Source organism: Equus asinus, chromosome 16, assembly GCF_041296235.1.
Source record: "Equus asinus isolate D_3611 breed Donkey chromosome 16, EquAss-T2T_v2, whole genome shotgun sequence".
Classification (NCBI taxonomy): Eukaryota; Metazoa; Chordata; class Mammalia; order Perissodactyla; family Equidae; genus Equus; species Equus asinus.
In genome coordinates, this window is record NC_091805.1 from 48,406,027 (window position 1) to 48,430,599 (window position 24,573).

The 24,573-nt window shown below is 47.3% G+C and overlaps 1 protein-coding gene across 1 annotated transcript in view; it reads left to right on the forward strand.

Annotated features, from left to right (window-relative positions):
• The first annotated feature begins 3,739 nt into the window (after positions 1 to 3,739).
• PTGFRN (prostaglandin F2 receptor inhibitor) overlaps positions 3,740 to 24,573 on the forward strand; it is a 73,148-nt gene continuing 52,314 nt past the window's right edge. The window contains exon 1 of the mRNA XM_044748900.2: positions 3,740 to 4,288. Coding sequence (XP_044604835.2) covers positions 3,916 to 4,288 — 373 coding nt within the window. The 5' untranslated portion in view covers positions 3,740 to 3,915. The remainder of the gene's footprint in view (positions 4,289 to 24,573) is intronic.

Below are 24,573 nucleotides of genomic sequence, written 5' to 3' on the forward strand. Positions count from 1 at the left end.
TTTTATTGCAAAAGCTTCATCCTGTTCTATTTTCTTATTTTCTCCTCACACTCTTTCACCCCATTGTCCCTACAGGGTGGATGCTGGGAGATGATTCCGGCCTGGTGGAATGGAATGGGGTGGTTCTAGTCACCTGAGAACACTTTCTCCACTATCTCCCATTTCAGGCTTCTAGGCTGGAGGTCACAGAGCACAGCCCTTGGCAGGCTCATGCTTAACCCTTTCCAAACAGATAAGGCCCCTTACCATTTTTTGAAGCTTGTCAGTGGGCATTCCACAACTTCCCCCAGGGCCTCACCAGGATTGAATGACTCTCACTCCTCAGGAAATGAAGGCTTCCTCTCCCACCCCTCCCTCTTTAACTCTTAATTCCATTCTCTAATTCTCTGATTAAATCTTAAATTTCTTTTTGATTAACATTCCCCTGTTTAACTTCAATAGGGGAACTAGACACCTGGAAACAAAACAAGGACTATTTTAACGAAAGTGATTAGTGGAATGAAATATTGCCATGGAACACACTCTTTCCCCTGCCACTGGGCTGAAGTAGGGTGAGGGCCACCTGGAGACCGTGTGTGTGTATGGGCTGGTGGAGGTGGCAGGGCTAACATACCAGGTCCGGATGAATCTTAGAACAATCCACAAATTCATTTTGGGACCTTATAGCATTTCCATTCTCAACTCAAAAATAACATGACCTTTCTGATCTCCACGGGAAAACCTGTTTGGTGGGAAGAGTGAGGATCCTCATGGGGTTTTCAGGGGCAATGTGTCTGCAGACAGACACGTGTAATCAAGAGACAATAATGGCTGGCTGTTGTGACCACAGCCTCTGAGAGTCACTACAATCTGGCAAGGAAACCCTTAGCGGGACTCACTTCCTTGGGGATGGGTGTGGATCGGAGATGCTGGAGGGTGAGGCTTCCCGCCCCAGGCAAGCCCGTAGACTAACCAAGCTGAGAACAATTGGCTGGGGCAAAAGCCTTACCTGTATAGAAGGTTACTCACTCTGGCAAATAAATACCTTTTATAGTAAATGCATCATCAGATTCCAGAGTCATGAATTCACAGATTGTGCTGGTCTGCTGCAGGTGCTATGTTTCTTTAGTTAGAAACATTTTATCCTTTGGTAGTCAGGACTATGCAGAGGGTGTGGTGGTTATGACCAACTGTCTGGAGCTATTAATTTATGCTCATTTTCTGCTACAAAAACTGCTGTATTGGGCTGACTCCCATGACACAGCTGACTGCCCACCACCAACAGGCTACCCACGTCAGTACACTTCTACTTGCCCTGCCTGGACAATCTTATTTATTCTTTCCATTTCAACTACTAATCACTGTTATTTCCTTGACTGTAAGATGCACCATTAATTTAATGACACTTTGGGGTGGGGAGGGCGAGGAGAAGAATCCCTACCATATTAAATATACAAAAGTTATTCTAAGCTCATCCCAACATCTCACAGCAGAATACCTATTGATAGTTTGAGACATTTCACAGTCATCCCTCCAAGCTTTTTTTTTTTTTTTTTTTGAGGAAGATTAGCCCTGAGCTAACATCTGCTGCCAATCTTCCTCTTTTTGTTGAGGAAGATTGGCCCTGAGCTAACATCCATACCCTTCTTCCTCTGCTTTATATGTGGGACGCCTACCACAGCATGGCGTCCCACACCCAGGATCCGAACTGGGGGACCCTGGGGCTGCTGAAGCGGAATGTGCACACTTAACCGCTGGGCCACTGGGCCGGCCTCCTCCCCGCTTTTTCTTGACAACCATCTCCAGGACTGACCACTCCCTGTGTCACACCTGCCCCTTGCACATGCTGTCACACCTACTAAGTCCTGAGGCACAGACTGTAAGCACCTTAAGGGCAGGAACTGATTCATCTCTGGATTCCCAGGGTCTAGCCCAGTGCTTGGCATTAATTCACTCTATAAATATTCATTGAAGACCTATCATGTGCCACGCACACTCCTAGACTTGCACTTGTTTGTTAACAACAGAGTTTTTAGCAAACCTCGACTCTGCAGTGACATGGGAGGTACAAAACGAGAATGTGGCAGTTTCCCAGGCCCTTCCATTATGAGACAGAGATGGGAACAGTATGTACGTTGGGCTGTCTTAGCTCGGGCCGCTATAACAAAGTGCCCTAGACTGGGTGGCTTAAACTACAAACATTTATTTCTCACAGTTCTAGAGGCTGGGAAGTCCAAGATGTTGACTGATTCAGTTCCTGATGAAACCTTTTTCCTGGTTTGCAGACAAATGCCTTTTTGCTGTATCCTTAACGTGGCAGAAAGACCATCTCGCTCGTGTCTCTTCTTATAAGGGCACTAATCTCATTCATGAGGGCTCCACCCTCAGGACCTAATTACCTCCCAAAGGCTCCAACCTCCACATACCACTGGGGCTTAGGGCTTCAATATGTGAATTTAGGCAGGACACAAACATTCAGTCCATAGCGTGTGCTAGACTGAATGTGATCAAGTGCCAAAATGTGTGGTCTAGACGTGAAGGGCAGTGGGTCGTTAAGAAACGGAAAGATCTGAGCTTCCAGAGGGGCCAGGTCTTACTCTCCTCTGTAGCTCCAGCATCTCCCAGGGCCTAACATTAGGCTTGCACTTCAGCTTGAGTGAATTCAATTGAAAAACTTACCAGGGAAATTCTAGAGGATTCTCTGGAATGGGAAGCAGAAAGGAGTTGCAGGTTGGATGAACAGCATGAAGAAAGGCTTGATGGCAAGACTAAATTTTTAAAAAAATTTCCTATTGTGTTAAAATATATATGACATAGAATTTACCATTTTAACCATTTTTAAGTGTACAGGTCACTGGCATTAAGTACGTTCACATGGTTGCACACCCAGGAATGAATTTTTAAGAGTCTCTTTCAGAAGGGTTCATACCTAGCTGCTCACACATTTGTTAGTGGAAGTAAGAAACTCTTGTTAATGGAAATCAGGATGTGTCAGGGTAAAAGCAGTGCCCTCCCCAATTTGGGCAGTTTCCCCATTAACATCTGTGATTTGTTTCCAATATATTAATGAAAGGCTGTGGTGTTGAGGGGACAGGGGCACCAGCCTTGCTTCCTGTATGTTTGAATCATCCTTGAGAAGCTTTAAACAATGAACACTAAATTTTTTTCTCAATACTGGGCCTTTTGTATTCAAATCAAAAGCACAAAACCTTATTGTGGGGAAAAAAAGAGTCTTTATTGGCAACCAGTTGTGTCCACTTAAAGCAATGAATATAAAGCTTTAAGAGTACATTCCACATGAAGTACTGTAGCTATTAATACACTTTTTTTTTTTCCATGGGGCTATTGTGGGAAGTGTTCTAATCAGTGCCATAGGCGCCCTGGAGAGGGAAGGAGGCGGGGGAGGGAAGGCGAGGACCCTCAGCCAGGAGCAGCGAGCAGAGGGTGCGAGAGCTGGGTTCTGGTCTTGCCACCCGGCTGTGAGTCCTTGGGCGAGTCACCTAAACACTTAGGCCATTGGACCATGGAGAGGTCGGAATCCACGGCCTTTGAAATCCTTTCATCTCTTTCAATCCTATCTGAATCATTTTTAGGAAGGGCCCAGAGGCTGGTCGGTGGGGTGCTCGGCTAGGGAGGGGTGGGTGAACGCGCCGGGAGTTAGCCGAGGGAACAGCAGACACGCGTGGGTGACTCCAGAGTGGTGGAATGCGGGCTGTCCCGGAACGGAGCTAAAGCGATGGGATTTCCAGACAAGTCTTTCCAAGGCCAACTTTTAAAGGTCGGAGGAAAGTTAGTGGTGGGGTGGGGGCCCCGAGGGGAGAGCTGGGTGGGCTCCGCCGCCTCCTCCCCTTTAAGCGGGTGGCCCGGCGCCTCCTCCGTTACCTGGAGCGGGGAGGGGCTTGGGAAAGTTTGTGTTTGTTGCTGGCAAAGCGCCGGATGGGAGGCGCGGGCGGGCGGGCGCTGCGGTTCTTCCCTTTTGCTTTCGGGAAGCGGTCGGGGCTGCACACTCGGCTCGGCGGGCGGCTCCGGCGCCCGGCTCGTGGTGCCCGGCCGGCTGGAGGCGGGAGGTGGCGGCGGGCGCGGGGCAGGGGCGCACGTCCTCCCCAGCGCTGGGATTTCTCGGCTCGCGAGGAGAGCGGAGCAGGCGCGCGGCCCAGGCGGAGGAGCGCCGACTCTGGAGCAGCCGGAGCTGGAGGAGGAGGAGGAGGAGAGGCGGCGGGGAAGGAGGAGGCGGGGGACAGTCGCTCCCGCCCGGCGAGCATGGGGCGCCTGGCGCCGAGGCCGCTGCTGCTGGCTCTCCTGTCGCTGGGTGAGTGCGCGCGGGGCCCGGCGGGGCGCGAGGGGACCGGCGGGCCCCTGGAGGCTCGGCGGGGCGCGGCTGCGGCGTGCGGCCTGGGGCGGCGAGGGGGCCGGGGCCGCTCCCGGGAGACCGGCCGGGGTAGGCGGGTGGCGGGGAACGGCCGCGGTGCCGCGGGGAGCCGAGTGCGAACCCGGCCCGGCCGCGCGGGGTGCGAGTCGCCGCTCCGCCGGGCCGAGCCTCGCCGCCCGCGTGTGCCGGGGGGAGTGGCCCGGGGCCGGATTCCCCCAGCCCTCCCTACCTGTTGGCGCCCGCCAGCCCGGCTCACCTTGAACTCCGGGGCTGGAAGGTGCTGCGGTCCCCGGCCCGAGTCCCCGGCTTGGGAGCGGAAATATGCCCCTTGGATATGACCCGCCATGGCCCAGACCGGCGGGATCGCTTTGCACACACACAAACCCACACCGAGGTGCCTTTCCAGGGAAGCGAGGGAATCCACCAACTTCCTTCTGCGAAGGTCACAGATGGCCCAGAGCGCTACAATAGAAATCGGTGTGCGAGTCCCAACGTCCTGTTAGTTGTGGCCTCATCTTCTGCCTCAGTCTTTTCCTTGAGCTGTTCTTGAAGCTGCCTGGCTGCATACTTACACACAAAGACCTGGGAGCCTTGGCCTCTCCAACTTTTCCGACCTGTTACTTTTCCTCCTTTACTGTCCCCTCTCTTCCACCCTCCCTAAACCTAAACCTCTTGATTATTTGGCCCAGCGCCCTCCACCAACCCAAGGAATCTTTGGTGGGTTTTTTTTTTCCTCTCCATTTTCGATTCACCCATACATACAGACACCATCTTCATGTGGTGTAATATGGTATATTAACATAATCATGTGATTATCAGCCACAGAAATACATCTGCTTATTAAGTGCCCACCGTGGTACACCTGAGGGCTGACTTGTAAATGCTCTGATATGCTTGGATGCCTTTGGTCATTGTCAACCAGAACAGAATGAATTCTGCCATCTGACCAGGCGTTCTCTCCCTCCCTTCTAGAGAAGGCACATCTGAATCTTTTAGGAAGTGCATGGTGTGTGGTGTCAGTCCCAACCAGGCCCCAGCTGCACATAGGGTAAATGACCACTCTGCACTTATGGTCAGAGGGTCCCAGTGGAGGCCTTCCACAGCCACTCCTGCCCTGCTGGCTCCAGGACCCACACTGTCCCAACCCCCATGATTCTTGCTGCCAGTGGGCAAGCCGTTCTAGCTGCCACTGGATTTCCTTCCTTCCTTCTGAGGGGTCTTCTGGAACTCACTCCCTAAGAGAGCTCATCCAGCCACATTGATTTAGCTGCAATCATGTACAATAAGCTTCCAGATCTCTCACTTAATTTTGTACCATCTCTTCTGTGGTCTCGGATCCTAGTGCTTTTATTCTCTCTCTTTCACTCAGGGACCCTTGTAAGTTCTCCGTTCATTACACACTGCTAGGGATAATCCACACCCATTAATTGGCTAATGTGTCTGAGTCAAGCGGGGCCATGGCCAATGGTTGCACAGACTGTGCACTGCACAAACTCTGGGAGCTGCTATTCACTTGGTAGTCTGTGTGAATGACTCCCCCTAGAGTTGTGCAGTTCATAACCTGTGTACCAGTTAAGAGGATGGAGTCAGGTAGAAGTCCCTTGAGGAACTATGATAAGGGGGAAAACGGGAGAGTGGACAAACAGAGACTGGGGAAAACAAAATAGAAGAGGGGAAGGCCAAGCTTGGGGAAGTCTTGGATGTATATGAGTGTATCCTGTCCTGGCTGGACATCTCATGTTCTACACATAGGGAAAGCCTGTGGTGTCACCAGCCAATGCCTTTTCTCCTGTCAGTTCCCTGAACTTGATGTTCCACCTGGTCCCTCTGCCCCCCAGAATCTCACTCGGTGTGGCTTCAATTTGACCTCTGGGAAGCCACTCTAGCACTGTACTGATTCCTGAAACGTACTATGTTGATATGCAGGATCATCTTTCCTCTTGTATTGCAACCTGGGCATAATCTTACTGTCACTCTCTTTGACCTTTACGTTCACACTGTCGCTCAATCTTGTGGCTTTTCCCAGAGTGCAGACTTGAGCATCTCCTGTCTTTCCTGTGTCTAAAGCTACTATCCTAGCCCAGCTTCTGATAGTTCCCCATATAGATAACTTCTCACATCTTCCTGGTTGACTTTCTCCTCCAACCTCCCTTCTAAGTTCATCATTTTCCTAAAGGATCATTTTTGGGTGTCCTGCCTTTGCTCATTCGTTCTCTGGGATTTTTGTCAAGGATATGCTGACCCTGTGTTCTCTTCCCTCTAGTCTTTTCTCTGATTCAGACACTTCATTCCAAGTAACCTCCTTACTTTCCTTTACATAGGGTCTATGTGAACCGCTGGCTTTTCCATTTCCCATGGCCTGGAAATGCCCCTCCTGCTTCTCGTCTTGCCTGTGTTATTTCCTTTTTCCTCTAAAACCTGCTCCCTCCTTAGAGCTTTCCTAACTGAGTCTACCTGTCCATCCCATCAGAACCCACTCAGCTTCATAGAGCAGATTTCCACTTCTGTTACCTATGTCTGACCTGTCTTGTCCATCCATTCCATACAGCATTTCGGAAACACCCACTCTGTCCGTAAAAGTGTCCCAGACAAATTACCAAGACACAGTGGCTCACTGTGTGGTCCGTGGGAGTGGGTGGACAGATAATAAAACAGCTAGCCACAGGACAAAGTGAAATGCCTGACATAGAAACCAGGAGCTGGTAGGAAGCAAGAAAGAGGATGATTAATTTTGACTTGAGATTGGCGTTGATTTGGCTGAAGAGGTGACATTTGAGCTGAGCCTTGAGGATAATTAGAATTTTGAGAGAAAGGATAGAAGAGCATTCCAGGCTCTGGGGAAAAGCAGTAAGTGTGGATGAGTGAAAGTACTTGGCTCATTCAGAAATGGCATGTAAGTTCCATGTAACTGGAGGTGGGAGGAGGAGGATATAATGGGGGAGCAATCAGGAACGGTGGGTTTGGGATGGATTTGGAGGGCTGTTTGTGCTGTGCTGAGAAGTCTGGACTATTAGGGGTGGGTTTGTTGGCCTTGTGGGGGCTGCCAGGCAGCCTGTGCTTCTCCCATCATAGCACTCATTTATCTCACGGTAGGTAATTATCTGTTCCTGGTCTAAATCCCCACCTTGTTTATTCCCCAGGGGTAGGGATCATGTCGCACTTGTTAGCTATAGTATCCCTGGTACTGATAGGGTAGCTGGCACAAAGTAGATGTTTGATAAATATTGACTGACTGAGTGAATACATGCGTGTATCTCTATCTGTGGGTAACAGGTAGCCACTGGAAATTCACAGGGTGAGAGGAATACAACATGGTGATGTGTTGAGGAAGGTCAGTGGTCTCCGGTGTGCAGCATGAATTAGGGAGTGGAAGGTATGAAGACTGTGGAGAGGGATTAAGATATTCTCTTAATTTGTGTCTTTTTGAAAAAGTTTGCAAATCTGTTGAAATGGATTTTAAATGAAAAGCATTGCATCTGTATTTTAAAATTCAAATAATATGGAAGGGTATTGTGTTAGTTGGGTAAGCTACACTGCTCTGACAAATAGACTCAGCGTGGAGTGGTTCGAACAATAGAAGTGTCTTTCATAACATTCCTCAGGGGATGTTTCAGATGAAGGGTTGGGTGGGATCCCTGCTCCATGCAGTCATTCTGGCTCCCAGGCTTCTGGCAGTTCTGCTGTCTTCCACCCTGGTTTCTAGATCACTTTGATTGTCATCATTGACCTTCCAGCCCCATAAAAGAGGGGAAGAGCATGGAGGAGAACATATGGAGCCTTCCTGGGCCAGCCTTGGAAGGGGCACACATTATTTCTGCACACATTCCATTTGAGAGACTTTCGTCTCATGCCACACTAGCTGCAAGGGAAGCTGAGAAATGCGAAGTGGCCTGGCAGCCGTGTGCCAGCTGCTGTGGAAGAAGAGAAGAACAGATGTGAAGGGACAGCTAGCAGCCTCTGTGTCAGTTATAAAGGGTGTAAGGTAAATAGAAAAGTGTGCCCACCTTCCCACTGTCCAGGCACAGCCACTCATGTATAATGTACACGTGTCTGTATACTAAATATTTTGTTTTTTGTTATAGCTTCCATACAGGGCTCTGCACCTGCCAGGCACTGAGTAATAATAGCTCTGTTTATAGAGTGCATATTAAGTGTCAGGCTCTATGTACATTCTCATATTTCATCCTCACAGCAGCACTTTGAGGAAGATACTGTTATTTTCTCCATATTACAGATGAGGAAACTGATGCCCAGAGAAGTTGTCTCTTGTCCAGGGTCATACAGCTATTATGTGGCAGAGCCAGGATTGACCCCAGGGCTCCATTCTGCCTCTACTAAGGAAAAGTTGACTGATGTTCATCGTAAACTTGTGCTGTTCCTTGCTTGAGAGTCGTTTAGGCAAAATAAGGATGATAGTGGTTTGAAAGCGAAAGTGTGGTTAAAAATAGGAGAGTCTCGGCTTAGTGCAGTCCAGACAATTCATAAGGGAGAGGCGGTGCCAGGATGCACCTCACAGAGGAGACAACTCTGTACTCCCAGCAGGTCACCACGCCTGCTCTGAGGAAAGGCACCGACATGCAGCTTCCTCCAGAAGCTGAGGGAAGAAAGGAAGGCTGGCAGGAGGAGCGCCAGCGAATCCACCCAGCTTAGCGGTCTTTGAAGTGCTGTGGCCTTCAGAGATTCCTTGGCACTCATTTTAGCCTTGTTAACAGAATTCCTGTATCTGCCAAGCTGATTAATGCCTGCCTTGGCTGTAATTATTCTTATTAGCCTGCTGAATAAGAACTCGAGTTGTCAGTGGTCCTTCCTTACGAGGCAGTCAGGCTGGTCGGTGTTTATCTGGCTATTTTGTTTCAGTGACGAGTTGCCGAGCTGAGTTTTACCCCATAGACTGAAGGTACATTTTCACATTGGCTTTGTGTCTGGCAGTTGAATATGGTGTGTGCTTGTCTGTCAGTGTGTGTCCGCATCTCGCTTTATCAAATGAAGTTGGGGGAAGCTGTCAGGGCAGTTCACAGCTATTCAGTTTAATCGCGTCGGTTTCTTAAAGGCAGGGTAGCCTGCCATTTGACTCTCTGCTTTGGGAAAATAACTTGAACTGGCAAAAATTCTTCATAATTTATCTTCTGGAAAAGGCGAAGTGCTGCAGTTGGCACAGTGAGTGGTTTTTCAGATCTTGGAATATTTTTCCCCACACCAACTGCAGTCTTTGCGAAACAACAGACTGAGACCCAGTAGTTAACACTGTCGCGTCCCAGCAATGCGATTTCCAGTGGACTAGAGATAATGGCACTGTGTACACGTGTGTGTTCTTCGAATGCTGATTTCTCCACAGTACTCCCTGAGTGTTTGTGCTAGATTGTGGGGTCGCTGAGCAGCATGATTCAAGTTTAAGTATGATGTTCTGGGACCTTAATTGGATCCTGCTTCGCACCTTTATAAGCAGCTGGAAAGTGAAAGCATTTACATCACTCAGAGTATTTCGGGGGAATGGAGAAACACTGGCCGCTGTGGCTCTTTCTAGGATGAATTTGGCTTAGAACTGTGAAGAATAGAATTGTGCTTAAGGGTTCAGGGCACATTTCGGAATGAGGGTGCTACTTTTGAATCCTAATGAAATAGAGGCAGTGTGCAGACAGATGGGTTACTTCTCAGACCTTAACAGTGACACCAAGCCGAGAACATCCTGATGATGGCTCTTACTTGGTCTTGTTTAGAGCTGGACTGGGCCAGAACTTCCCAGCTTGTTGTAAGGAGCCCGCATGGGTTTCAGGTGTGTTGTAGGTGTGTCATGATACCAGTGCCCTCTGGCCCTGGACCTCACAGGTCAGAGCCGCCTCTAAACCAGAAGTGCTGTTTTCCTCGAGAGCCATACAGATAGTTTCAGTGTCTGCGTGTGCTGTGATTTGACGGTGGTCGACAGTTGTCTTTTACCTTGTGAATCACAGCCCTTTAGCCCCAGCTTGGCCTTGGGATGAGTGGTTTGAAAGTGGAAGTGGATAAGCTTGGTGACATGGCATGTGGCTCATTTTTTCATTCAGCGAATATTGAGAGTGCCTTCTTCTCCAGGCCAGGCATTGTTCTGAGTGCCAGAGATTCTGCAGTGAACAGAGCTGACTTGAGCCTGCCCTCCAAGGGTGGGATAGGATGCATTAGACATGTGGTTGGTGGTGTTGCCAGAAAGTGCAGCACCACCCAGACGATTGAGGCAAGGGTCTAGGGCAAGGTCTTGGGAATGCCTACATTAGGGGACAGGAAATGGGGGCGGGGGTTCTAGAAAGAGTAGTGGGATGGCAGAAGAACTAGGAGATCACTGCCAAGCAGAGATGGGTGTGAGTAGACTTGTTAAAGAGGGATTGGTCAAAACCAGAAGGATAAAGATGACAAGAAGCCTTGGATTTGGAGATGGTGAGGAGGAGGGAAGGGAGAAGTGGAGGGGACGTGCAGGGGGCAGGAGTGTGGGGAGCCATCAGCCTTCTCAGCCCTGACAGTGGCCACCGAGTCCCAGGCCCGCCAGTCACATGTGCATGTTCCCTTTCGTTCTCTGCGCACATTGAAAGTTGCCCATGTTCCTCTGGATGTCTTCTCCGTGCTGCTTGGTGGAATTAACCTACTTTCTTTTTTTTTTTTAATTTTTTTATTATTATTATTATTGTTTTATTGAGTTATTGATAGGTTACAATCTTGTGAAATTTCAGTTGTACATTAATGTTTGTCAGTCATGTTGTAGGTGCACCACTTCACCCTTTGTGCCCACCCCCGACCCCACCTTTCCCCTGGTATCCACTAAACTGTTCTTGGTCCATAATTTTAAATTCCTCATATGAGTGGAGTCATGCACAGATTATCCTTCTCTCGCTGGCTTATTTCACTTAACATAATTCCCTCAAGGTCCATCCATGTTATTGCAAATGGAATGATTTTGTTCTGTTTTGCAGCTGAGTAGTATTCCATTGTATATATGTACCACATCTTCTTTATCCATTCGTCTGTTGATGGGCACTTAGGTTGCTTCCATGTCTTGGCTATTGTAAATATGCTGCAATGAACATTGGGGTGCATAGGACTTTTGGGATTGCTGACTTCAAGCTCTCTGGATAAATACCCAGTAGTGGGATGGCTGGATCGTATGGTAGTTCTACTTTTAGTTTTTTGAGGAATCTCCATGCTGTTTTCCATAGTGGCTGCGCCAGTTTGCATTCCCACCAGCAGTGTATGAGGGTTCCTTTTTCTCCACAACCTCTCCAACATTTGTTGCTATTAGTTTTAGATATTTTTGTCATTCTAACGGGTGTAAGGTGATATCTTAGTGTAGTTTTGATTTGCATTTCCCTGATGATCAGCGATGATGAGCATCTTTTCATGTGCCTCTTGGCCATCAGTATATCTTCTTTGGAGAAATGTCTGTTCATGTCTCCAGCCCATTCTTTGATTGGGTTGTTTGATGTTTTGTGGTTGAGTTGCGAGAGTTCTTTATATATTCTGGATATTAAGCCTTTGTCAGATATATGACTTGCAAATATTTTTTCCCAGTTAGTGGGTTGTCTTTTTGTTTCAATCCTGTTTTCATTTGCCTTGAAGAAGCTCTTTAATCTGATGAAGTCCCATTTGTTTATTCTTTCTATTGTTTCCCTTCTCTGAGAAGGCATGGTGTCCGAAAAGATCCTTTTAATATTGATGTCAAAGAGTGTACTGCCTACGTTTTCCTCCAGAAGCCTTATGGTTTCAGGTCTCACCTTTAGGTCTTTAATCCATTTTGAGTTTATTTTGGTGAATGGTGAAAAAGAATGGTCAATTTTCATTCTTTTACATGTGGCTTTCCAGTTTTCCCAGCACCATTTGTTGAAAAGACTTTCTTTTCTCCATTGTATGCCCTCAGCTCCTTTGTCAAAGATAAGCTGTCCATAGATGTGTGGTTTTATTTCTGGGCTTTCAATTCTGTTCCATTGATCTGTGCACCTGTTTTTGTACCAGTACCATGCTGTTTTGATTACTGTAGCTTTGTAGTATGTTTTGAAGTCAGGGATTGTGATGCCTCCCGTTTTGTTCTTTTTTCTCAGGATTGCTTTAGCAATTCAGGGTCTTTTGTTGCCCCATATGAATTTTAGGATTCTTTGTTCTAATTCTGTAAAGAATGTCATTGGGATTCTGATTGGGATGGCGTTGAATCTGTAGATTGCTTCAGGTAGAACGGACATTTTAACTATGTTTATTCTTCCAATCCATGTACAAGGAATGTCTTTCCATCTCCTTATGTCGTCATCCAATTCTCTCAGAAAGACCTTGTAATTTTCATTATATAGGTCCTTCACTTCCTTAGTTAAATTTACCCCAAGGTATTTTATTCTTTTTGTTGCGATTGTGAATGGTATTGTGTTCTTGAGTTCTTTTTCTGTTAGTTCATTACTGGAGTATAGAAATGCTACTGATTTATGCAAATTGATTTTATACCCTGCAACTTTGCTGTAGTTGTTGATTACTTCTAAGAGTTTTCCAATAGATTCTTTGGGGTTTTCTATATATAAGATCATGTCGTCTGCAAACAGCGAGAGTTTCACTTCTTCCCTCCCTATTTGGTTTCCTTTTTCTTGCCTGATTGCTCTGGCCAGGACCTCCAGTACTATGTTAAATAAGAGTGGTGATAGAGGGAATCCTTGTCTCGTTCCTGTTTTCAGGGGGATGGCGTTCAGTTTTTGCCCATTGAGTATGATGTTGGCTATGGGTTTGTCATATATGGCCTTTATTATGGAATTAACCTACTTTCTGATGCTGCTTTCAGGTCTTCAGCTTTTCACTGGAAGCCACAGCTCAGGGGCTTCGTGGCGGTTTTATAACCCATCTTTTTCCCATCTTCATCAGCTAGGAAGATTCCAGTAGTCTGTGTTACAAACAAACCATTTCATGTGTGTTTCTAAACTATTTCTGTTCTTGAAAATCACTCAGGTTGAGAAAAAATAGGGCTCAGGCTTCGGAATCAGTCCTCCATTTAAATCCTGTGCTCCAGCCAGGGGCATCTTGGACAGGTTTCCTAACCTCTCTGAACCTCAGTTTCCACATCTGTGAGAAGGGACTGATACCTCTGTTGCAGGTTTGTCACGAAGAGTAAAGGTAATATATCTAGAAAGATGCAAATAGGCCAGTGCAGTCTCTGAATCAGAGGCTGCCTTTTAACCAACCCCCCAGAGGGTTTGAATGCACATCAAGTTTGAGAAGCCCTGGTCTGGAAGCGTGCTTGACACGGGTTGTTTGGTAGCCTGGCTTCTTGGTGAACTCTGAGGCAAAGGCCGTGATCAGGGTCAGAGCTAGAGGAGAGTCGGGTGGGATGGGCCCCGTGGGGATGTGGCAGGCCTTCGGTTAGCCATGAAGGATAGGGTCAGCTTAGGTCTGTGCTGGAGGCAGTTGGCCTGGTTTTGTGACTATATCCCACCATGTTTGGCAGCCTGGGAGCAAGGGAGGAACATAGTGTGATCCCTGCATGAGATGAGAGTGGAAGGATGAGGGATGCAGGAATCTGTAAGCTGCTGCGACAGCATCACAGAGATGGCCTAGGAGTCCAGGTGGGACGGGCAGGTGAGTGGGGCCGGAAGGCCTGATTTATCGCAGAGGGTTTGAGGGTCTAGAGGTCATGATAAGGCTGAAAAAGCCAATTCAGAGGCACAGGGGAGTGGGTGGGCCAGGAAGGTAGGAGGGGAGGATCAAAAGAGGTAACTTGTGAGTCCAGGGTCTTGCACGTGGCAGTCTGAGGAGTAGCAGGCCAGGCTGGCAGTGGCCAAAGTAAACCCTTACCCAGAGTTTTTGCCTCTCACGTCATTTTGGCCAGTCTTCCTCTACTGTCTGACTGCAGGGGCCTGAATGGATTAGGAGACAGAGGTGTGACTTTTTAGAAGCATTAGTTCCAGGTGTTGTAGGGAAAATGTAGTAACCTGTGACTAAGATGAATTGGGGGTTGGGGAGGAGTTGGGCTGGGGAGGAACCAATATGAGGATTCTTTTCTCCCTGAGAAATTCCTTCCTACCTTTTATATAGCATTTATTTTGCACCAGGCACTGCACTTTCCATATATTAACTCATTTTATATGCTTCATAACCCTGTGAGGTAGGTACTATTATTGCTTCCATTTGAGAGATCAGGAAATCGAGTCAGAGAGGTAAAGTAACCTGTTCAAGGTCACATAGTAAGTAGCAGAGCTGCTGGGGTTCAAACTCAGATGGCTTAGCTCCAGAGTCTTGGCTTATAACCACAGTACACTGTTCTGCTTCTCTGCGTTAGTCCAGATATTGAGAGTCAAACATATGTTTGGAACCATAGAAAGGAATCGATACAGTTAGCCAAAATGTGATAACATTTGTTTCCTTGACTTTTAAAACAAGAGGCTTGGGTTCTGGTCCTTGATCTTCCACTCCCTAGTTCTGTGACCTTGGACAAGTTGCCTAATGGCTCTTAGCCTCTATAAAGTAAGGCGCTGGGCTAGCTGATCCTGAAGGCCCCCTTCCATCTCCAGAATTCTTTGAGTCCACGCTGACTCCTGCTGTTGGCCATATGGGCCGCCTGGTCCAGCCCTGGCTCCTGGCCGGTCTTCCCCAGTACTCCTCCCGTCTGTGCCTCTTATCCCTCACCTGCCTGGCGCCTCTCCACGACAGGCGACAGGCGGTTGGTGCTTCACAGGGCTCTGGGAGTTCTTGTTCTGTCATTGTATCAGCAACTAACTACTTCCTCCTTCTAGCCCATTTCCTGTGCTGTGAAATGGGCATCTTCATGGTTCTCTAGGTCACTGAGATGTCCCTACCACCAGGCTAACTGTGCTTTCAGACAGACTTCTGGGAAAAGTTAGAGAAACAGTAAAACCAATAGGCATTTCTAGATGACAGACTATTTTTTATTACTGATTTTTTTTTTGCAGGTTTTGTTGAGGATATCAGCCATGAGTAAGTTGGGGTGGAGTAATCGAGTCTCAGCCCTGAGAGGTGTGACTTGCGTTTTCTTCTCCATTTAGCCCTCAAGCCTGGGGAAGAGCCTGGGAGACAGTTATCCTGTCCAGGCTTTCCTTTTCCTGATACCGCCCCCCCCCCCCGGCCATAGTGAGAAGAGACACAGACATCTTTAGATGTGTCCAAATGTTGACACTACTTTGGATTTTCCACTTCCTAAAGAGTAGGAGAGCTGAAATTCAGACATCTCCAATCAGTAGCCTTAATTGGCTAAGAATTCTGTTCCTAGTGTTTGAGTACCTTCTTCATTTTCATTCTCCTAGGCTGAGAGGGGAGGTTCAAAATGAGCTTGGATACCTCATTCCAATAGCCACTAAAAGGATACATTCTGAAAACCTCCATACTGTTAGTGAGAACCTGTGTTTATGACGTCAGTCCTCTCTGCATGCTGGCTGCTGCTCAGCCCCGCTGGCTACTGTGAGTGCAGCTACTGATGCTGCTGCTGACCCAGTGCTGTTCTCTCACTCATCGGGGATGTGGATATTTTTGAGACTTATCAAGAGCCGTCTGGGAGTGAATTCTCGACTGTGTTTGAGGTGGCTTGCTGTCTTTTGCTGTTCTGGAGGTCAAGGGTGGAGGGCGCTTTGTAAATGCACTGCTCCCTAGGATGTCCTGAGCACAGAATATTAGCTGATTTGGTGTCTGTCCAGTGTGTGCTGCTTTGCTCATGCTGCAGCGAGGAGTTAAAAAGCAAAACCAAACCACGTTTGGCACAGCTATTCATTTTTCCATTTTCTGAAGACTGGCACCTCCAAATGTTTTCTTATTTATTAGAAGGCATTGCAGTCGATCATGTTTGATTGAGAAATCCATACAGTAAGTTCCAAATTAAGAGTGTAGTACCTAGCCCAGAAACTGGCTCATGGTGGGTGCTTAGTCATGATGGTCGAAGGGGACACAGTTATGAATAAATAATTTGTGCCCGATTATTACCTTATGCTGCAATACAAGACATTCTGCTTTTCCTTGAGGTCTTATTTTTTAGTACTTCATCAGCATTTAGGGAATATTCACCATGTTTCGGACACTGTGGGAGGTTACAAGGGAATTAGGAAATGGAGTCCAAAATGGAAACTGACCCAGTTCTAGCTGAACAGCAGAATGGATCATTGGTGCTGTTTAAACATCCGAGTGGATGACTTATTAGATAGCTGTGCATATGGGGCTGTCAGAATTATAGGGCTGAAACTGACGCCAGGAGCTCTTATTATGGAAAGGCTCCATGGAGCAGGTGGGACTGGAAAACAGTTTGAGCCAGGAGCAGGAAAAAAAGCATTTCAGGTATGAAAATGACCAGCGCAGTTTCTCAGAGGTAGGCGTAAATCAGTGTGTGTGGACTGGTGTCCCATTTGGGGATTAGCTGACTTAAGCTGGAGCAGTGAGAGAGACCTCAGGGAACTCTGAAGAGGGGAGGCTGGTGGAGAGGAAGAATGTGAGCAAAGTCACCCTGAAAGGTGTTGGCAGCATCGTCAGTGCCCACAGAGCAGCTAAGAGCCCACATGCAGGAGGCTGGTGAGGTCTGCTGGGGCTTCCAGGACGCTAGCCTGCTAAATTAAGGTGATAAGTCAGGCCATAATCCTATTTTTGGTTGTTTCTTACGAGGAAAATGGCTCACAAAACAATTACGGATGTTCCCCTTAGGTGGTTTATCAGAGCATTTCTTCAAAGGACTATCACTTGATAAGAGACACAGATAAGTTTTAGAGGAGGGATGGGGAATTTTAGATGGTTTTCTATGGAAACAAGGTTTATGCAATCCTGTGGTCTATTCATCAGAGTCCCACTTTAATAACAGTTTATCCCACAAACAAGTTTTATCTGAACGTCAATATGAGTCCCAGAAAGCATAGCTGGCTTGTAAGTAGCTGGGGAAGGTCCTTTTCTTATGCATCTCTGGAATGTCACCGAGGTAGCAAGATGGAATATGTTGCCCAATGGTACCCTCAGGAGCCACAGGACTAACAGGAGTTAGCATGCAGCAGGATGTGAGTTTGGTCCTAAGAAAACGACAATAAGGCAAGCTCTGTGTTCTGTCCAGGGTGTTCACTGAGGGCGTTTTGGCCTCAGACAAAGAAGGGTGAAAACTGAGCACATCGTCAAGTTTGATGACTCCTCTTGAAGTTTTCCCAAGTGTTCCTTACTCCATGCCTTTAGATGCGACTATATAATCTATGTACACATTGTCCCTCTTTGGTTTAAGTATTATTTCCATTGTTTGATTCTTTGGATCTCACTTCAAGCCCCACTTCTCCAGAGGGATGAGGACACGTTCTGAAGGGGTGGGGGGGTGGGGCGTGGCAATGCTGCCTGCAGCCTGGGCGGGCCTGCATCAGCTCCTTTGTCGTGGATTCTCATTGAGCCACGTTCCTTCCGAGCGCACCCATCAATTTATGATGATCTGTTTATTAGGATGAGTGTTTGTCTCACCCTAGACTGTAAGCACCATGAAAGCAGGACCACGCCTGTTTTTTTTAATCCCAGTGTCTAGGAATTTGGGTCTTTGAATGTTTAAATTAACTTATGTGTTTAGAAAACACCTGTATATATCTCATAGATCTGTATACATATATAATATATACAATTTATGACATATGCAACACATATGTGAAATACATATATAAAATCTGTATTTTGGACCCTAAGTCATAAATGGGCAGAGGTTATCCATGTGTCCTTACTATCTTTTGTATGTGTGCTTACTGTCTTTTTTTGTGACTTCCATAGTATTTCTGAAAGAATCACTTGTGCCTTCATTTTTAAGACAGATTTGTGGGGTAGGATAGGAGAAAATGGAGTCTACACATGACCGAAAAGGGCTGAGAAAGCCTCCCTTCGTTCTTGTGCGATTTTCTCAGTTTTTTTCCTTGGCAGCTTGTGTGGAAGACAAACGACTCATGGGTTCTCATTATTGTCTCTCTACTCCCTCCACCCCTTCCTCCCTTTGTGGGGTTGACACAACCTCTCCCATCCCAAACTGGCATCTGCTCCCTTCCTGGGCTTCATCTCGGTTGTTCATGGTATGGAGAAGCAGACTTCTCCAGTTCCAGTGCGTGCTTCAAGCGCCTTGTGGCTGGGTTAGCTGAAACCACAGACCGTTGCTTGTCATCGCTGTTCCAGCAAGCAGCCACTCTGGCCACGTCTGAGGGACGGGGCGGTGGTGCTGCTGCCTGCAGCATGTGCCTCGTCTCACTGTCTGCCTAGTTCATAACTAGTATTTATTATCCGCCCTGGGCCAGGCTTTCTTCTAGAGCTCTGGGCACATAAGGACGTAGACATGGCTTTTCGACTCCTGTAGCTGCCAGTGTAGACGTGGGCGTGACGTATACAGAGGAAGAGGGGTGGCACTGAAGAAGTGTCCAAGGATTGTTAGAAAAAAATGCTGAAAGTTTAGAGAAAAGGGAGAGCATTCTGGGCGTAGAGAGAGGTGCTCTGGCAGAAAAGTAAGACAATGGACATAATCCTCCCTACCCTTTTGTATCACTACCTGTGTCTCCTCTCTACCTGTATATGCATTTTTTAGTCTTTAGGGCCATGCCTGGATTGGGAACCTTTTGTAAGGATCCAAAGCATCCAGGAACTTATTTCTCTAGCCCCAAAGAAGAGTGATGACAAAACTGATGTGGTGAAATTTAGGGTTTGGAATGTTGAGATTGTGTCACTTCCCGGGGCTCCAAGAACCGGTTTCTTGATTGTTGCTGTGTGTTGTGGTTGCTCAGACCATGAGCTTAGCAAAGAGCTTTTTTGAAAATTCATTGATGAGGGGCCGTTTCTGATATAAATGAGATTCAGTAACTCCTGTTAACCCACCTAGATGATGATCCAAAGGTCAATTCTGGCTCTAAAATTCCAGTTCTTAGAAGCTCAAACTGAGAAGCTCAAATTGAGATAGGAGTGATCATAGTCATTGCATCACCAGATGTGTTGCTGGGCTAGGAATGTGGTGCTGAGCAGGGAGCCATCTGCCCCCTTAAGGGGCCCACAGTCCAGCGAGGGAGGCAGACAAGCAGATTAGCTCGGGGTGATGATGGTGGCCATGTGGATCCACTCTGCCTGGGGCTGGGGACTGGGGGCTGGGGCTGGCGAGGATCAGGAAAGGCTTCCGCAAGGTGGACTCATGTGAGCTCATTTGATCTTTTTTTTTTTTGGAGATTGGTACCTGAGCTAACAGCTGTTGCCAATCTTTTTTTTTTTCTTCTTCTCCCCAAAGCGCCCCAGTACATAGTTGTATATTGTAGTTGTAGATCCTTCTGGTTGTGCTATGTGGGACGCCGCCTCAGCATGGCCTGATGAGCGGTGCCATGTCTGCGCCCAGGATCAAAACTGGCGAAACCCTGGGCCATGGAAGCGGACCGCACGAACTTAACCACTCAGCCATGGGGCGGCCCCTCATTAGATCTCAACCATCAGTAGGATTTTGTCTAGCAGAGAGGGGGTGAGTTATTTGTTTCAGGCAGAGAGAAGAGCTTGGGTAAAGAAATGCACCTATTTATAAGAGCATGCTGGTCTTGCATGAAGAAAGCTTTTTTTTTTTTAATGGCTGGAGTGGAGGGTTAATTTGGAGCATCTTCCGAGGGCGAGGGTTGAGACTGGAGAGAAAGTCATAAGATTGTGCAGAGCGTGAATGTCACCTGAAGGAGTTTAAGCCTGATGTTGTAGGTGAATGTGTCAGTATTTTTTTCTGGTTCTGCCTTCTCTAGAGTGCTCTAAGTTCCTTGTGTGCTTTATTTACTTGATATTTTAAGAGATTCTCATTGTTGGGGGACTCATCTCCTCCAGGCTTTTCTACGAAGCTGCCACATTGTTCCATCCTCCTCGACTCTGACGCTTGGCTAGGTTTTGGCTCATCAACTTACCTGAGAATGTGGTTCTGCACACAGTAGGTGTGCAGTAAAGAACTGCTGAAAGGAAGAATGAAATATCAGGTTGATGGAGCTAAAATCTTTTCCTTAAAGTGCATGTGAACTCAGAGTCTTTTTCTACTCAGGCCAAACTAACATACTGTACTCCTTACTGGACCTCATGGGGACACTGGGCGTAGACCTCCACACTACCCAAGACATCTGGCAATGTGTCTATAAATGTCAATGATAGGCTTAAGGCCTTGTTGGGGAGGAGAGATGGACAAGGGAAAGGAGGAGCAGAAAATGGATATAGGAAACAGTAAAATAGCGGGAGAGAGGACAGAGCTGCCCAAGGTAAGGAGCGGGGGAGAATTTCACCAACAATTATCTCAAGTCCCTTTCATTGCCCAGATGGAAGTTTAAACCCAATATGAATCCCCCATCTCTTTAAACTAGAGACGAAAAGGAGGACCAGGTGTTCACACAGAACTTGGCAGACTATGTTGGCCAGTTCGAACATGGGGAGAATCGAAAATGGCTGAGTAGTGAGGGATGCTGGGCAGTTCTTGGACATCTAGCAGCTGTTAATTTTATAGAATGCTCTAAAATAATCCTCGTGGATAGATCTTGCCTCAGCTTTTTTTGTCTCTGGTCTTTGGACAGAGGACTGTTTAAATCATTTCATGTTTATTGGGTTATTTTGGTTACTCATCAGTACTGATTGCCTCAAAGTGGTTTTTGCATCTTTTCATTGTTGTTTGGTCACCTAACTTCTCGGAACCTCAGTTTCCTTATTTAATCCTCTCAAGGTTGAGTATTAAATCATGTGAAAAGGATTTGCAGACTGTAAAGCCATGCTATAAATGTAAGGTGGTTTTTGTCATTTGCTGAGTTCTTGAGGCCAAAGCTATCTGTTCAATTCTTGGCTTACGGTATCAGTTACGGTTCCATCGGGGAAGCAGAGCCACTATAAATATTATGGAATAAGGCATTTATTAGAGGAATTAGACTTTACACAGTTAGGGGAGGAGCTGGGGAAGTGAAGGCCTGGAAAGGGGCGTTGGAGGCGCAGGAGAAAGCCACTAGTGAGCCCACCTGAGCCCTGGTGGGTGTACAGGTGGGAGCTGGCGGAGGACTCTGGGAGCAGGCACAGTGGGACTGGGAAGGGGGCTAGTGTAGGAGTCTTGGAAAGGTAATTGCCTCTTCATAGCTACCACCTCTGAGTTTGCAGCTAAGCATCTGGTGGTCTTGGGGTCATGTTGGTCTGTAGGGTTAGCAATTGGGAAGAAACTGGGAGCAGAAAGAAGAGCGAGGACAAACTGGTGCCCACTAGCATCTGTGCCTTCCGTCTCTTGCTGCCTTCAACCATGGCGACGACCAGAGCATAATGGCGGCTGCTTCCATTCCACCTCTCAAATCTCACATGCACTTCTATTTTGTCCAGCTCTACCCTGGAACTGCACAGAGAAGAGGATTCCGGAAAATGTAGTTCCAACTTAGCCAAGTCGACACAGTATAAAACCCCACAATTTCATAATATGGAATTAAAGATTTGGCATGGTTCTGGTTTCCCAGGATCTCTCAAAGGCCACAGAACTGGATGCAGTGCCATGCTTATAGGTTCTAGTGAGCGTCACTGGTAAGAAGTGCAGTTAGGTAATGATTCAGTCTTTAAGAAGACCTGTGGGCTGGCCTGGTGGCGTAGTTAAGTTCACATGCCCTGCTTTGATGGCCTGGGGTTTGCAGGTTCAGATCCCAGGTATGGAACTAGCACTGCTCATCAAGCCACACTGTGGCAGCGTCCCACATAAGATAGAGGAAGGTTGGTACGGATGTTAGCTCAGCAACAATCTTCCTCAAGTAAGAAGAGTTAGGTTGGCAACAAATGTTAGCTCAGGGCCAGTCTTCCTCTGTGTTCCTCAGATGCTGGTGGCCCTGCATCTCTTCTGTCTTCCTTGCCTTTCTTATATTTAGTGCTGGAGATGATAGTTATCTCAGCACCAAGAGCTAAGTAAAGTTGGATTGACCCCAAAGAGCCTGTCTATTCCGGTGGAGTGTCAAGTCTCCTTTCACTGAGTTCTTGTTTGACCTGGGGAGTATAGATGCTTACTCCTCCTCCTTGCCCTGTATGAAGGCTAAAAGAAGATTTCCAGATATGAATGACTATAGACTAGAGCCAGAAACTGTCATGTAAATGTTAAGTGAGAACAAGGTTTAGATCTCTGGACCGGCCTCCTTCATCTCCGTGGTCTTAGTCACGCCACCCCTTCCTTGTGTTTCTGCAGCCAGTCTGGGCCAGCAAGGACTCAGAGAGTGCCTTCTATGGTAATCTTAGCCCTTGGGAAGATAACACACTTTGTGCGATTTAATGGCCACACCTCGACCTTGTCATCACTCAGAATTCTTTTACGATTTTGATTGTCAACTCTCCTATTTCCCTCTGGGACCACAACCTCTTCCCTTTACTCCCTTCAAATTCCCTCAGGTCTGTTGAACCTTCTCTTCATCCCCGCTGTGATCCCCCCGATCTTGGAGGTTCATTTTTCCTGGTCCACCAGGCCACTCTCACTTTCCTGGGCTCTGATCACGGTGGTCAGCATTCATCAGTGAGCTTGTTAACACCTAGGGCCCTCTGCCATATTTCTTTGCCAGTCTTCATATTGTAGTTGAGTAATCCTCACCAGCCATAGTCCCTGAGCCTGAGCTTTATGACCTATCTTGCTGGGGAAAATCTCAGAACCTGTCTACCTGAGTTCCCACAAAGTCAGGGTGTCTTTACTGCACCTCAGCCCTCCCTTGTGATCATCTTGTGATGGTTTTCTATTATATTGCTTGTAATGCTTGTTCTGAACTTTTCCACAATCTCCAGGACCTAAACCCCTCTCTGCTACTTTATTGAGACAATGGAGACCAACCAAAGGTTCCTCAAGCTTTTTGCTTCAAAACTTTTCTATATTTTTTTACCCATCCTTTTCTCCTAAATTCTGAAAAAGAGCAAGGGCTCTGTCTTTGGCTCTTTTTCCCTCTCTATGTATATACTCTCTCCCTGTGTGACTCCATGCAACCTGTGGCTTTAGATACCATCTGTGTGCTGATGGCTCTTCAGGGAATGTCTCTGCTTGGACCTCCTCCCTGAGCTCCAGACATAGATATCCACTGCACCCCTGCTCACATGTCTAATAGACATCTCAAATTTACAGTGGCTGGAAGAGAACTCTGGCTTTGGGTGATATAAACTTGCTTCTCTCCACTGACTTCTCCATCTCAGTAAATGGCTTCACTACACGCCCAGAAGCTCAAGCCAGGGCCTGGATCATCCCAATTGCTCTCTTCCTCGCTTTCCATATTCAAAGTGGCAGTGCATCTTTTCATTTTGCACGCAAGCTATGTCCTGAATCTGACTACTCCTGAGCATTACCACCACTATAACCTGAGGCCAAGTGTCTGTCATCTTTTGCTTTGTCTACTGTAACTTCCTGCATACTGGTGTCCTGGCTTCCAAATTGGCCCCACTATAATCCATGTTTCACACAGCAGCCAGGGTGAACTTTCTACAAATAGAGCAGGCTCTGTCATTCCCTAGTTTGTGTGCTTCCATTTCAACCAGAATCCAAGACCTCTCCCCTCATTCATTATAGTTCAGTCACACTGGTCTTTTTTCTGTCCCTTGAACACAACAAGCTTGCTCCCTCTTAGTGCTTTTACATTTGCTGTTCTCTTTGCCTGGGACAGTCTTGGCTCAGGGGCTCAGCCCCTGCCGCCGCCTCTTTCTGGTCTGAACTCAAACGTGACGTTGCCTGAGTGGCCTTTCCTGCCATACTGGCTGAAAGTGGCCTACTTCTGGCCCTCCTGTCGCGATCATAGTGGTGTATTTTATCTTGATAGCGTTTATCAGTGCTCTGGGCTTGTTACCTCGCTCTCTTCTCACTAGAACACAAGCTTCTTACAATCGGGACCCTTTGCTGTGTGTCCCCAGTGCCTGGAAGGTGCTAGGGGACTGATGGCTGACTTTCCAGGATAAACTCCCTGCTGCACCCTTCATCTTCTCTTGCTGCTTGGGGTCTTTTTCGTGGTTGCGTGCTTCTTGCCTCTCTGATTGTTGTCTTCCCCTTGCTCTTTCTCTCCAAATCCCACATGCATCACTGCAAATGCCCTTCTAGGGAGGTTACAGTGCTCACTTAGTCATCAGCTCACGGTCTTCTCAGCACCCATCTACCTTAACTTTTCTGCAGGTTTGACGTTGTTGTTCATTTTTTTTTTCAAACTGAAACATATAATAGTCTGCTCTGGATATTGTGCGGGATGCAGATATGGGGAGGAAACAGGCCCTGACTTAGCACCTCGCAGTCTACCAGGAGCAGGTAGACGGGTGTGTCCCTAAGTAACCCAGTAGGT